Below are 16130 nucleotides of genomic sequence, written 5' to 3' on the forward strand. Positions count from 1 at the left end.
GGGGGGGGGCGGTGGTTAAAGACATTTTTAGCAACATTTTTTGAAAAATATAATGTGTTCAGGTTTGCAATCAACTAGGTGGTGGGAGAGTGGAATAAATTCTCCCCCCTTCCCCCCTGTAACAAGAATTTCTGAAAAATATAACAGGGCTTCATGAATTGTGAATTGAATCTAAATATTAGCAAAATGTTAAAATTAATTCAAATATTTATTTCTTATAATTTTATTTCACGAAAATTTAAAAGTTAATTTTCTTGCATTTTTTAAACCAAAAAAATTATTTTTTCAAATTTTTTTTTTAATGTGAATTAAATACTCTGGTTAATTAAATTAACATTGTAAAAGAAAACTTGGTTGATTGAGATAAGCAAACTTCGCGGGTTAACAACACTATTCTTAACACTTTTCGATTATCGAATGACTTTAACATTTTTTATATTTCCTGTGGAGAAAAAAAAAGACAGTGGTTTCTAACTATATTATGCTACTAAAAACATTTAACCTGGCTAAAAAATGGTATAATTTTTTAATATTTTCCGTGATCCATTGAATGAATGAGTTGATTCTAAAGTCAATTCTATGTGATTCTATAGAACACATGAGATGATTCTAGAGCAGACTCGATTGAGGTAACTAATTGATCAAAAACTCATCTCAAGGTAAGAAGAGGATTTTTTCCGCTTCTATTTTAAGCATGAATAGAAAACATACACACAAATTATATAATTAAAATATTTCAAATTCTCTCCCCATTTTATCTGTAATAAAGATTCTTAAGCGATGGATATCCCAAAAATTTATATTGAAAAAAATTATCTTCTAATAGGATTTTTTTTTATAAGAGTGGAATTGAATATAATTTAATTCGAGTCATCTATTTATATTTAGGAGCAAGGTGTAAAGATATTCATATTGATATACAAAGAGCTCCCTTTCGCACTTGGAATCAACAGTTATTACACCAAACAATTTGTATCTAATCTTCACCCTAATATATACGTAAATTTACATTACGAATTAAAACTCTTTTACTATGCTATTATTTTTTACATATCTTTATTAGCTAAAATCTTACAAATTACAGATACAGGAATACAGGAAAAAAAAAATTTTTTTTTCTTAAAAATATTTAAAGATTCTGAGGCACCCAGACCATCTATTATCCAATGTTTTTGTATGGTCTCATCATGAAAAAATAGTTTGCATAGATCAAAGCATAGCGTTTCTAGGTGGGTTGGACATATGTTATGGTAGATGGGATGATCAAGGTCATAGGTTAGGTTATCTTAAAAAATATCGTATAATGTTTTAATCTTGTAGAAAGCAATTTTCTAAATAAATAAGATTTTTATTCATATAATACTCACCAGTGATTTATATAAGTCCTCGAAATTATTATATTGTTCTAACTACATTTTTTTTGGGGGGGGGGGATAATTAAATTTGATTTATTTCTTTTTTGTTTGAAAAAAATATTTCTTCCCTTCATTTATTTTCATTAATTCAAATAAAAAGTCTTTAAAAAATGTTAAAAAATTTATACAAATAAGGTTTAGGTTTACATAATAATAAAATAATATTTTGTCTAGATGTCTCTGCAACGGGTGAGCGGGCGGGTTAAAAATGTTTTTAAAAATGACGGGTGTGTTAGCTACATTTTATAATATTTTACATGTAGAATGAAGAGGACTGGCTTATATTTAATTTTTTATTTCTTTAATTTGATAAATTTAAGTTAAAAATATTAAACATTGAGAAGAAAGGACCTAAACTTAATTTAAATAATTGATCAAGGGAAGTGCATTAGATATGTAGTTCGTTCCATATATCATTTTTCGAAAAATCCTAATTAAACTTGTATTATTAAGTAACAAAAAATTGAAATTTTATTCTAAATTAATTATTTTAATTGAGTTTTAAATTTTCATCAAATATATTAATAGCCTTTAAATTATTGTATCAATTAAAATTACTATCATGTAAAAAAATTTTTACAAAGTTGGAAATGGATCAATACGAACGATTATAATTATAAAGCTAAAGCTGTCTTTATAAACTGTGGCTCAATTATTATAATGACCTATTTCCAGAGGTAACCTAAGGTTAATAAGACTGACACGCTGTAACCATGATGATAGGGTGAGTCCTGCTTCGACTGTTTTTAAATGACGCATAAAAAAGAAACCCCAAAATAAAATATTTGCCTTCAAATAAATCTCTCCCCCTCTCAACTGAAGCCTTCTGGCTACAGGCCTCAAGATTAATAAAATGTTGAAAGAACCGACGTCGAGATTTGGTTATAACTTAGATATAAAATATTCCAAACTCAAATTGAATCAATTGTAAAATCTTCATTGAAGAATATTATAGATTTATTTCAACAAACATACCATATTTTTAAACGAAAGAAAAGCATTGTTTTAAATAAGATGCACGGGATAATGGCACTCATTAGATAGGATGATAACCACAGCTAGAGGATGGAAAATATTAATTTCTGAAAATGCGTTATTTAATCTTACGTTAGGACGTTTACCTTCACCGGGTGATTGATGAACAGATGGCATTTGAGCAGATTTGAGTGCCTACGTTCTATGATCAAATTCTAAAAGGCGTGTCTTAAGATTAGAACATTATAAGAAAAACAGCAAAAGCTGAATCGTCCATTCCCATCAGCGAGAGAGCTGAAGTCTAAGCAATTATGAGGTTGAGTTGGTTATCAGGCAGTTTAAATGGGTCCCAGTGACAGTTTTTCTTAACTGAAATTACTGTGGCAATGGCCTCAAGCGTGTCTCAAGCCGTTTAAAAGTGAATAAAGGGTGGTTAGTTAATTTTACCCTTGTAAGGAGAACCGCTTGTAAATGTTGATCTTAATATTTCAATCCGTTAGCTTAGGTTAAAAGAGCATATGTCAATCGTAATCTTCCAGCAAGATTCATAAATTCCCATAATTATAATTATATTTTTTTTCTAATTCAATTTGGTTTTTAAAAAAAGAATAATTTTTGAAAACAAAAAAAAACCTTCGTATTTTACAAACAACATTTTTTTCCGTCTTATAAAATATCGATTGAATGAAAAATAATATCTTTCAACCAATGACATATAATAAAACCTAGAGTGATGATGCATTCATTAAAGGTGTATATCAACGAAAACAGCTGAGAAAGCCTTTACCCAATTTTAAACGAGAGGCCAATTTATTCCTATGTCTGACTCGAACTTTATTAATGAATTGCCTGATCATCGAGATTATGAGGAAGTAAGTTATCAAATACATGAGAATAATTACTCTATGGATTACCAAAATGGCGGATCCAGCTGATTTGCATTCAACGACGCTCTAGATATTATATATCATTGCCTCAACTTTCGTTTAGCAATGGAAATTTGCTAGAAATTTTTATCAATTTCTAAATAAAAATTTCGAGTTTATTTATTGTAATTATTTTATGCTTGTTAATATGGGAATTAGTGAAATAAAAACTATGATAAAATAAATTCAAAAAAAAGCCTAAATGTATATCAACCAAATTTTGAAAATTTTAATAAAAACTGAGAATATTCGGGTGTGATGGGCGTGATCAAAATAACGCCTTTCGTGATCGGATGGGTCGGGTCAATTTTTTTTTATTATGGTGAGCGGACGGGCCATGAATAAAAACTTAGGCTGGTGCCCACCTCTAATTGAAACAAAATTAGATACCTTTAAAATCTAAGATATTTCGCCAAAACCCTTTGATACCATGGATACCGTATCGGCTTACAGTGTCGCGATATTTTAACAATTAATAATTTCAAAATATAATTATATTATAAATTATTTTAAAAGATTGACGGATGTTGGTGTTAAAGAAATATCATATGTAAATCCAAATTATATTAATTGTTACATTTATACACGTCTATTTTATATTATTTATAAACGCGTTAAACTCAAAATAACATTATTTTTCTAATTATTAAATTTTTTTAAAATTAATTGATATTTAATTACGTATTTTTTTATTTATAATAGAATTTTCATGAGAGTGGGGAATACGATCCGCATAGATATTCTAAAATGTGGAAGGATTATGGTGGTAGAATAATACGCGGGATACAGAGACCTACTCCTGCTCTTTACGAATTGATAAACGCCGCAACTATACTAAAAGATAGCAAAATAATACCGCCATATAGGGCCAACCTGACAGTTTTGAATATACCACTATTTTATTTTTTTAATATTAAATCGAAAAAAACTATTTACCCCTGCCTTGGCGAAATATAAATGTAAAAATTAATTATATTTATTTCATATCTTTGTATACTTCCCCGCGATTCACGCTAACTCTGAATGCCAGACGCAACTTATACAGTCCTACATAGAATATTTTTTATGGTAAGCGGAAGTTAATTCCCCCGGGAAAACTTTCAATTTTTTTTTCTGTGAGATATGAAGGGTTATTTTTAAAAAAAATTTTCTCCCGGAAATTATCTCAAGTTTTCATTTTACTGGTTGTGTTCTTTCCGAAAAAACTTGATATTTTTTTGTTCTAATATTCATTTTTTTTTCTCGTTTTTTGTGTGTCTTCAATTTTTTTCTTCTATAATTTTGTTTTTTTTTCTTCTTTTAATTTTTAGGTTTATTTAGTCAAAGCTTTATAATGCCAGTTTCTTAATAATAAGTCAATCAAGGCACACCCATTAGGTTTAGATGTTTGACTATTTTTTTTTCTAAAATTGAATTCTCTCATGATATTTGTAAAAAAATGACAGAATCATATATCAAGCTTAAATAAATTTTTATAAGTTATTAGTAAGTACCCTAGTTAAAGAGCTCGATTAGAGTCGATTTTTAAAAAAGGACTAACTCAATATTTTATCCAGAAAAATTTAACGCAAGTCTAAAGAGTTTGCCCATGAGTGGCACAACTGTTTGGACATCTACTAGCAAAATTTTGAGGTTAAGGGCAATATTATGCTGCATAAAGAGGATAAATTTCACAATTTTTCTATGCTAACAGTGGCGTAGCTAGAAATTTTCCTTAGAGGGGGTCCATACATATAAAAGCCTGAAGGGCTTCGCCCCCCAGGCCCCCTTAAACGGGCCGTTGGTCCTTTTGCCCGGCCTTTGGCCGGGTTTATCTTTAAAATCATAACCATATCTTCGATAATACATAATAAATATATTTTTTAAATGCATCAATAATATGTTATTATAATTTAGTAGATTATTCTTAATGACTTTATAATAATACTACCCAAAATAATTTCAATAGTAATACAATATCCTTTCACAAACATCAAAACCAAAAAATATAAATATTAATGGTATATATTTGATATATAATTGAACATGTATTGGATAAACCTCGACGCATAGGCAATATTTTCCTGGCTATAATGTTGAGTTAGCCGTTTTTAAAAATCGGTTCAAATCGGGCCGTTTAACAACACTAGCCAGGCTATAATTTTATATGCGATTATGATGATTACTCCTGGCCACTCATTCCCATTTTTTATCAAATGGCATTTAGATTATGAAAATAACAAAACTAAATAAAGAGTAAAAGTTCTATTTTTTTAAAAAAAAAATTCTATCTATAAATATTACTTAATTTGAAATGAATAGATTTTTTTTTGCTAAACAAAAAAAAATTTATGACAAAATATTTGTCAATAGTGTACCAAAAAATTTTTTTTTTAAATAATATTTCACAATTTGATTGATCAAACGGGTAATAGGAAAAAAACCCCCGGAAAATAAACCTCCAGGAAAAAAAACCCCCGGAAAAAAATATCAAGGGGGGTCATAAGAAGCAATTCTCAATCCCAAACATGTCTTGAACGATTTCCTCCCGAAACCTGGAACGTGAATCAGAGCACTCTCTCAGATGAAGAACGAATATAATCAATGCGAAGGTTGGAATCGTCGTTTATCTGGTTGGGAATAAACACCCATCAATCTGATTACTCATTAAAAAAATGAAATGCGAGGTGGCTGCCGATGAAACCAAACTTGAAAGATGGCGCGTAGGTAGTTGGACATCGAAAACAAAATCGTAGAATTCTAACAACCAGATTCGGCTAAAGAAACTTTGCGACCGTGATGGGGTGCGAAGCCTTCCAGATTTTATAAGAGCGATTTCCTTCAATATTCGATGTCAACCCATATAATTATTATTATAAATTATAAAATTTGTATATACATAATCATGATTTACCAATAAAATAAACATTTCTTAGTTCTAAGTTTTGTCAAATTTAGTCTATTTAATATCATATTTAAAGATGGTATTGTATTTTTACTATAGCAATTTTTTTTTACAATACATAGTTATTTTACTGAGGCATTTTTTCCCAGTACCAATTTAAACATCAGTTTTTCTTATTTAAGCATTTTTTTATGGAGTAGGCCAAATAAAAATATACCTATTATTAGGTCTTAAGTGAATTCTATAAAAATGAAAATAATTCTTGGGGAATTTTTTTCCGGGGGTTTTTTCCGATGTTTTTTTCCAGGGGTTATTTTCCGGGATTCGATCAAACGTATATGGACATACGTAGAGTTATTATGAATATACACATGATAAGAACTTAGAAATAACACTTATGACACCTTATCCCTGGTCTCTCCTATGCTAAAGTTGTTCCGGTAGGAACATAAATTTTCAACAATCTTTGTTAATATTTTAATTATAAAATATTATTTTTATATTATCTTATTCAAATAAAAAAATCTAACTAATAACGAGGCCCACTGGAATTTCTTGCAAAATATTTTGAACTTTACAAAAAAACGTTCTTATAAAAAATATATCAAAAACACCTACGATAACCCAATGGCAAATGAAGATCCCCATCTTGAATATAAGAATTATAATTACCAAGATTTAAATAATAATAATAATGTGAATCAAGAGAGCCCAGATAAAAATGTTGGAAATAATTCGGAAGTCTTGGTTAAAGAAGAAAGGATATTATTTGATAACAAGGACAAAATTAAAGATTTAGATCTTATAGGAACGGGGAAATATTGGATAGGAAAAGATTACAGTAACTTCATTTACAAAGATTTTGCGCAGGTAGATGAGCCCTTCACTGGTTAAATTTTTATCTTAATAATATTTTTATATGATTTACGTGTGTGTTTAGTTGGTCTTTATAATTATATTTTGGAAAAAATGCAAAATTTTTTATAAGATTTTAAATTATTTCCGCTTTAATATTTTAACAATGAAATATACCAAACAAATCCATTATTTTTCTAAATTTTTTTATAAATGTTATAATGGGGGAAAAAAAGAGCTTATTGATAGGAACAAAATTCCTAGGATGCCATGGCATGATATATCAGCTGTTCTATACGGGATTCCGGCCAGGGATGTAAGCCGCCATTTTATAGAGAGGTGGAACCAAACTGTTGTAAATATATTATCAAACTATTACAAAATTTTCTTCTATACATACATAACTTAGAAATAAATATTATTAAAGATGTTAATTTTGTTTTTGTAATTTCATATTATAGTGAGATTTTTAAAATGGCATTTTAAAATATTTAAATTTGATATAGTATAGGAACATCAAAATATTATATGAAATATTTTAATAATAGTTTTCCCAATATTTAACCAAAACATGAAAATTTATCACTACTGAATGTATTGGAATGCGATAAAATTTGGAATATCTCAAAGGAGGAAATTTTTGAATTTAAAAAATCTGATATGACCGGATATATTCCACCATGTATAAAAACCAACATATAAATTTAATTTTAGTCAATTTAGCCGCTAACTTTAGAAAAAAACTCATAAAAATAAAAACATAAAAAGTTTATTGCAAAAATTATCTTTGTTTTCTCATATGGTTATACGCTTTTTATACATCTGCTGAAATACTTCGGTCAAACAAGATTTTTAAAATTTTAAACTATAATCTAAAATGGAGAGAATTCCAAATCTCTGGATATCCCAATATGACATATATAAATTAACGATTTTAAATTTATTTTTTTGATAAAATTTTATTTTGTATTTTTTAAAAGGTTGAAAAATTTAAAAAGGATGATAATTTTCCTCTATTGTTGCCGAAAAGCTATGATGGCTTGAGCAATATTCCAAAAAATATCACTGATTCTATGATACAATGCAGGGAAATTCAGGTTTAAATTACCTTTATTTAATTTTAAACACATCAATGAAAACTTAATTTTTTAAAAATAAATATATATTAAATCCAAACTATATAATTAATTTAATATGAGATCTCTTATGAGCATAATCTCTTGGCTTGCTTAGTATTTTTCTGGATATTGAGTTAGCCGTTTTTAAAAAAATCGACTCAAAGAAGTCTTTTAACAGCACTAGTTGCATGCACAGAACATCATATATTTTAAAAAATATTTTGATATTATCGCGGGACCTTTTAATTAAACTTATTATTCAATTATTCGTTATATTGTTTCAAAGGAATAAAAAAAATATTTTCTCTTATATAATTTATTTTGCGTATTATTATTATAATTAATTATGACTAAATGATATAAAAAATTAATCATAAGTTGTAACTGTAACTGTATCTTATATCCTTCTTCGTATTTGATAAATTACTTTCCCAAATGCTTGAAATATCTATAGGGTATATGAATCGCGTTGTTTTGATGATACATAGTTAAATTACGATAAAAATCGTTTTCTTTATAAAAATCGTGTTTTTTTTATAAAAATCGTGTTTTTTTTATAAAAATCGTGTTTTTTATAAAAATCGTGTTTTTTTATAAAAATCGTGTTTTTTTAAAAAATCGTGTTTTTTTAAAAAATCGTGTTTTTTTTAAAAATCGTGTTTTTTATAAAAATATATGTTTTATTGATAAATTTTACTTTTACATTTTATTTTTAAAACTTTATCAAATTTAGCCGATTCTACTTTACCCATTCGATTAATCTTTTTGTGTCCTAAATATTTAAAAAAAAAAAATTATAATATTTTTTTATTTTAAAAAAAAAGGTTGATTTAGATTTATAAAATTTATCTTTTCGGGAACTTTCTTTCATCATTAAAAAAAACATTCATTCATTTAAATTTAGATTTGTCGAAGTTTAACCACGTGGTCTGGTGGTATAAAGTACACCGAGAGTTCGATACTACAAGCTTACATATCCTTAATTAAGGAATCAAAAAGGTTTATCTATATTGAGGTATAACGTTAAAATTTTTTTGCAAATTATGTTAAATCTCATTTATAAAACTGCATGGTGACCAACCTATAAAGAGGTGTTGGTAGGGGGTAATTTAAATTTTGATGGGCTAGGCAAATGGTTAATCCTTGCATTAATAGTATTTTTTTAAATATTGCTTATAAGAAATTGTTATATTTAGAATCTCCCTTTAAAGAGTCTTCTTTATTGGGAATGACTTGAGGGGAGGGAACATATCCATATAGTGAAAAAGGGAGGGAGATTATCTAGTATTTTTTTCCAATTTTTCAATTGTAAATGTTTTTCAGATCGTTTATAATTCAGCCTTATTTATGTTATACTGATTACCTCATGCAATGCGTGTTGAGAGGATGTCGGGGCGTGTATTTTTTCAATATGAAACGTCTAAATTCCAAACAAACAAAAAAATGGCTTGCCCTTTATTTAATTAGCAAATCTTTTATCGTAATATCATAATTCCATAAGCTAAAAAAATATTATTGTATCATTTAATATAATTATATTTTACTTTGTAGAAGATGTTGTATTCTATCATGGTGGTAACACTTCAAAATTTAAAAACTTTTCAAAAAAATACCAAGATATTTTGTTTTTTAATAATGCAAAAAAAAACAGAAATGTTTCCAATTTAAACGAATGCATTTGAAACGCATTATTTACGTTTTGAAACGCTGTGTTAAAACGTACAATTTGCGTTTTAAAACGTGTTAAAACGTACAATTTGCGTTTTAAAACGTGTTAAAACGTACAATTTGCGTTTTAAAACGTGTTAAAACGTACAATTTGTGCGCATTATAAAACGTCTTTAAATCGTTAACGTTTAAATATATAAATGCAACGCGTAACTATACAGCACTTGTTATTTATTAAAAAAAATTATGAAAGACCTTTATATGTTGAAAACCGAACCTTTCTTTAAAATCTAAATTTTTTGAACTAGGCTGGGTATACTCATTGAACCTGTAATCAAAATTGAATTATTAGAGGCTGGCCGAGATTATAAAATGAGACAGGAGGGCTCTAATTCAAAGTGTATTATATTCATTTGTGGAAGAAATTAAGCGAGAAGGGGGGGGGGGTGGAGGGTATTGGCAAAGTTTGCTTTTTCTATATTTTATTTTCTAATCTTATTTTTTTTACTTCTTCATTTCAATTCATTCTAACATTATTGATTAAAATAAAAAATTTCTCAGTGTTATAGTTCTGAATTAAGAATATATCTCTCGGTATATTATCATCAGCACTTTTTGGACTAATATAAATGAATCTCTAAGAAAAATACTTCAAAAACCAACATCGAAAAGTTAATTAAGTTGAAGGTTTTATATAGGAAGGGGAAATATTATCCAAAATTATAAAAAAAATATTAATTCACTTATTTTAAAGAACCAATTTTTCGTATCGATACATGAAAATTCTATGGTTATGAATGGGATCGCGGAAGCACTTTATCAGAGAATAATTTTGGCGTATAGGTTATCCTTTTTAATATAATGATTAAATCAAATAATGTTTTTAAACGGCCCGATTGTGATTTTAGCCATAATATTATTGATTTGGCGTAGAGGTTCGAACCTTTCTGCTACCTATGGGAATAATTTCCACGTTTACATAATATTATCTTGGCTAAAATCTTGATAGGGACTTATAGGGCATTTATATTCATACCAACACTTTTCCCTATATTTTTTTTAATATAGTATTGTTACATATTTTTCTTAAATTTCATTCTAAAAAAACATTTGACCACAGCAATAAACATGAATTCAAGGTTTACATAGTGATGCCCCTACTTCCTGGTTTTGAAGGGCAAATAGGTGAAAAGACTGGAACATTTTTAAAAGCTGTTATTTATTGGACCAGCTCTTCCTTTTATATGGGCAGAAAATCTTTGATTCAACGATTGAGGACTTCAAGTTTCAATTTAACAAATCATTAATTTATTATTTTTTGCTAAATATATATGTATATATTTATTTATTTTTTATAAATAAAATAATTAGTTGAAAATCCATTTGAATATATCAGTATTTGCGGATTGAGAAAATACACAAAATTAAATGACAAACTGGTAAATGATTTGAAATTGTATTATATAAAAAAAAAATTTTTTTTTCAAAACTTAAATTTGTAATGTTAAACGACTCGATTTAAGCCGATTTTTACGAACAGATAATTCAACATTATAGCCAGGAAAATATTGCCTAAGCGTCGAGATTTCGCCGATAGATGTTTAATCCTATGTGCCCTTTATAAGCAAAATCTTTAGGCTTGCATGATATTTTTCTGGGTTAAATGATTGGGTTAGCCGTTTTTAAAAAATCAGATCAAATTGAGCCGTTCAACACTATCTTAAATTGGCACGGTATAAGGAAATTTTTTTTTTGGAGAAATGTTAACTGGACTGAGAATATATTAGAAAAAAAATAGAAAAATATGAAATAATTTATCTCTCACAAACCCAAGGGAAATGGCAAAAAAAAAGGTAAAACATTTGGGAAATCTTTGAATTATTAATTACAAATATCAACCCCAATTTGAGAAAATGAGAAGTCTCTTGAATAAAATTGGTTATATTTCATTTTTAATTTTTTTAGAAAATAGGTATTGAATATTGAATTAAGGTATCATATTACTTCCGCATTTCAAAATGACAATTTTAAGTCTGGAGTCATGATCATCAGGAGGAACTTAAAAGACAGGATTTACAAATCAGATACAACTAAGGATGATAGAAAATTACTAATAAACTGTGCGTTTTCACTCCAGTCATTTATCAAATTTTCTCTCAAATTTTTTTTAAATTTTCTAAGCAATAAAATCAAGACTTTTCCAAATGAACCGAGAGAGAATTTATTTACCTTCATCACAAAAATTTATGCAATTATAAATATGGCTCCTTCTTGGTAGCCTAACTTAGATGTTTATCGATTGATTTAATGTTTTCGGTTTTATATAGACAATAAATGTTAAATAAACTATCCAGGGGTGTAACCAATGGAGTGGGTGGGGCAATTTGCTTGTTCTCGTAAATATCATATAATAAAATTCCCCCCCCCCCTCTTCCCAAAAGATTTAGAAAGTATATTATTAAAAGACAGTAAAAATTAATAACTTATTTATAATAACGACTTATAATTCAAAATATTTAGAAAAAAAAATCATTTATAAAAATATAACATTGCCCAAGGCCTACAATTAGTGCACCTTTATATTTTCCAAAAAAGTTTATAGGGGGAAAAAATTTTACCTAATAGTCCGCACCTAATTCCCCTAAGCAAAATCCTACATAATGCAAGTAAAACTATCACTAGATATTAATATTTTTTAAAAAAAAAAGAAATGTTAATTACATAATTTTTGTATAGAACTATTATTCTCCATATTAAGCTCATACTGGTGAATCGTTGGTTAGTTATCTTTATTTTTGCACAAAAGAAGATTAAAAAAAACTTGGTTAAATAAGGTTCTTTGAAAAACAATTTGGATAAGGAGTTTAATAAAAAATCAATTCCGTTTTAAAACAGGGTTTTTTATCCAAAACATGGTGATAAGGTCTTTAGAATTGGCTCGCTGATGCGATTTAGAACCAATAAAAATCACATATTTTGGCTCTTTTTCTAATTATCAAATTAGAGTTATTGTTCCTAAGTTTTTTTAATGATATAATTAACGGCTTTAAATATACAATGCAAGTTTATAATGGTTATGAAATGTATAAATATCATATCCAGGGAAGGGGGAGGGGGCTTTGCTAACTTTTTACAAAAGGGGGCTCTAAAAGGTGTTAATTAATTTTGAAAAATATAATTTTGTTTAGCCGGGTTTTTATCCCATAGATTGATATCCTTCTACTGTATAGTAACAGTTAATATACATGTATTTGCTAATCAAAATAATATCTAACCCAATATATAATCTTACTCAAATGCTTACCCTCACTAAATAATCCCAAATCTAAAAGTTTTTTAATATTTTTTTATAGTATATACTTGAAGTATATAAATATAAATATTACACATTAACCTACACATCACAAATTAAATATATAGTTTATGAAAAAATAAATCTTGTATTTTATTTAGCACTAAATAAAAAGATACAACACTTAATGAATATTATTTACAATTTAAGCTTTTGTAACTTAGATAATTGAGCTAGTCAAATCATTTATAAAAATTAAAAGCAAGGTATAATAAAAAATTTAGGGTAATTTTATCAGTAAATATTCAAATAAAGTAACCCATAACCGGAAAAAAAAAATTTCTTAAAAAACATATGACAAAAATTTTAATAATCTTATATTAACTTAAACTAAATTTATATTAAAATATTATAATATTCAGAATTATTCGATTACAAATTATAACGATCGAATAACAAAAATTATTAGATTAATCGATTGGTCGAATATATGAAACATAAAATATTTTAATATAATTAAAATATTCTTTAGAAACCCTATGCCGCCTTGAGGGTTCATATAGCTATTGTCCTTATCGATTCTAAAATTAAAATTCCCTATATTGAACATGCTGTAGTCAGAAGTTGTCATGTAAATCTTTAATATAAAATTGGCACGGCTGGTATACCACAACCCGATATATTAAAAAATTTATTTGAAATAACAAGGTTTAACAGACTTCCTTGTAAAAGAAAATACATAATTCACCTCCGCTCATGTGAGTGGGTCTTAGATTAACGTGCAAAATGAATGAATACTCAAATATCTTTATAGCAGGATTTTAAATAAAATGCATATTTGAAAGAAGTAAATCCAGTTCACCAATTTCATGTTATATCAATTACTTTTAAATACAGTCCGCAATTAAGTTTAAATTTCGCAGTAAATAACGAAGAACTTACAATGTAAAAAGTTATTTTTGAATTTATCTTTTGACATTGCAATTCTTACTTACAATATCATAATAAACAGAACATTTGGGAAAAAATTGCTAATTTTTATACATTTCTACAAAAAAAAAACAGGTTACAGAATTAATTTACGTTCACAGTAAATTACTTATAGTGGATGATGAGTGTTGCATTATAGGTTCGGCTAATATAAATGATAGGAGTCTTTTAGGAGATCGAGATTCAGAGATCGCAGCTATTTTCAAGGATAATTCAAAAAATATGGAAAACAAGGAAAAGGGTACATTTTGTTCGACCCTACGGAAAAATATCTTCAAGTATAAATTCTTTCTTTTTTTTTCTCTCTTTAAAAATTTTAAATATCAATTAGGGAAAGTTACTGTCATTAATCAAATAATTTTATATGTTTGGGTTATACCACAAACATATATGTTCTTACATAAACGTTTAATATCAAGTATATATTTTGGTCGTATTTTTTTCTTATTTCACTAAAAATATATGCTATATTTTTATTAATATGAAAATCCAAGAAAATATATCTTAATTTGGCAGTTATGCTATGTTTGGACCCTTAACCAAAGTTATCTACTCTATATAAACGTTTAATTTCCTTTTCTCGATTATCATTCTCATATAATCTTATTTCTTCTACATAATTCTTTATGGTGTTTTATTAATATTGAAAATCCAAGAAAATTAAATATCTTAATTTGGCAGTTATGCTATGTTTGGACCCTTAACCTAAGTTATCTACTCTATATAAACGTTTAATTTCCTTTTCTTGATTATCATTCTCATATAATCTTATTTCTTCTACATAATTCTTTATGGGGAAATTTTCCTATTAGTGTCGTTAAACGGATCATTTTGAGCCGATTTTTAAAAAAGGTTAACTTAAAATTTCATTACTCAAAATAAAAGATACAGGTTATAGTCTCCTAGTTTCTATAAATAAAAGCAAATATTTTTATTTTATATAAAAAAATTCAACATAAAATTCATATAAATTTAGATATATTTAAAAAAATTTCCAAGGCCCGGCCTGCTTTTGCAGATCTGTAATTCCAATACTCAAGACACAAAATCCCAAATCTTTTTCTTTAAAATTTATTTATATATTTTTTTAAAAGGGAACATTTTCTCGGATCTAGGATGAGCCTGAACAATAAAAATAACTCCGATGTGCAGGAAAAAGATTTTGAGGATCCTAGCAAAGATCATTTCTTCCATTTGTGGAACACCAGGGCTAAAAGTAACGCAGTGGCATATAACGAGGTTTGTTTTAAAAAATAAGTAACCTTGCTATAGTAAATACATTCTGGTCTCGTTAAAGCTTTTAAATGCAACCATAATAGGTATCTTAAGTAATGGTAGGCTAATTAGTGTCCTTTTTAGCACAATACTCTTTTTATATTCACATAGCCATGAATTGTCTATGGGGAGAGGGAGGGGGTGGGGTAAATTATTTTAATATTAAATCTATTTTATTTTAAATATTTATTAGAACTAAACTAATCATCATGCAGAATTATTGATAAATAAAATACGATTAATAAGAGTGAATATAAATTATGCATAATATTGTTAATCTATAAGTAAGATTTTTAAAGATAATTACTATAATGCAATGGTTTTAAACTTGTAAACTATCGATTAATGATAGATATTGTCAGGTCAACATATAGCAGAAACACTGTCCAAAATTTATTAAATTACAACCACTTATTTTTTAAATATATATTAACGTAATTTCGTGCTTCGAATCCGATTTAATATATTATCCCCCAAGGCAATGGAATATAATAATATCCAGATTGACGATGAACTCATATAAAGTGCACATCAACGGAAAACAGCTGAGGACGCCATTTTGGTTACGCAAAGAATATATAAAAAAATTAGCAGTCTAAATTCAAAATGATTTAAAGTATTCTTGATCCTATATAGGTAGCCAAAATGGCGTATCACGTAGTCTCCAGCTGATTTGCATTCAACGACGCCTTAAAATGCACTATTAGGAATGAATGTCAGTCTAGGTATCAT

The 16130-nt window shown here is 27.3% G+C and overlaps 1 protein-coding gene across 4 annotated transcripts in view; it reads left to right on the forward strand.

Moving 5' to 3' along the window:
* LOC135927174 (phospholipase D2-like) overlaps nucleotides 1–16130 on the forward strand; it is a 30778-nt gene that overhangs the window by 13772 nt on the left and 876 nt on the right. For 3 of the 4 annotated variants that reach the window (XM_065463125.1, XM_065463126.1, XM_065463127.1), the window contains 13 exons: nucleotides 889–999; nucleotides 1136–1275; nucleotides 3833–3866; nucleotides 4019–4195; nucleotides 6741–7089; nucleotides 7292–7410; nucleotides 8036–8152; nucleotides 9078–9188; nucleotides 10596–10684; nucleotides 10962–11125; nucleotides 11213–11280; nucleotides 14199–14401; nucleotides 15218–15362. In XM_065463125.1, the coding sequence (XP_065319197.1) occupies nucleotides 889–999; nucleotides 1136–1275; nucleotides 3833–3866; nucleotides 4019–4195; nucleotides 6741–7089; nucleotides 7292–7410; nucleotides 8036–8152; nucleotides 9078–9188; nucleotides 10596–10684; nucleotides 10962–11125; nucleotides 11213–11280; nucleotides 14199–14401; nucleotides 15218–15362 (1827 nt within the window). The remainder of the gene's footprint in view (nucleotides 1–888; nucleotides 1000–1135; nucleotides 1276–3832; nucleotides 3867–4018; nucleotides 4196–6740; nucleotides 7090–7291; nucleotides 7411–8035; nucleotides 8153–9077; nucleotides 9189–10595; nucleotides 10685–10961; nucleotides 11126–11212; nucleotides 11281–14198; nucleotides 14402–15217; nucleotides 15363–16130) is intronic. The other variant, XM_065463128.1, reaches the window with a different exon arrangement.

This window comes from Gordionus sp. m RMFG-2023, chromosome 3 (assembly GCF_954871325.1).
Source record: "Gordionus sp. m RMFG-2023 chromosome 3, tfGorSpeb1-WG-v2, whole genome shotgun sequence".
Classification (NCBI taxonomy): Eukaryota; Metazoa; Nematomorpha; class Gordioida; order Chordodea; family Parachordodidae; genus Gordionus; species Gordionus sp. m RMFG-2023.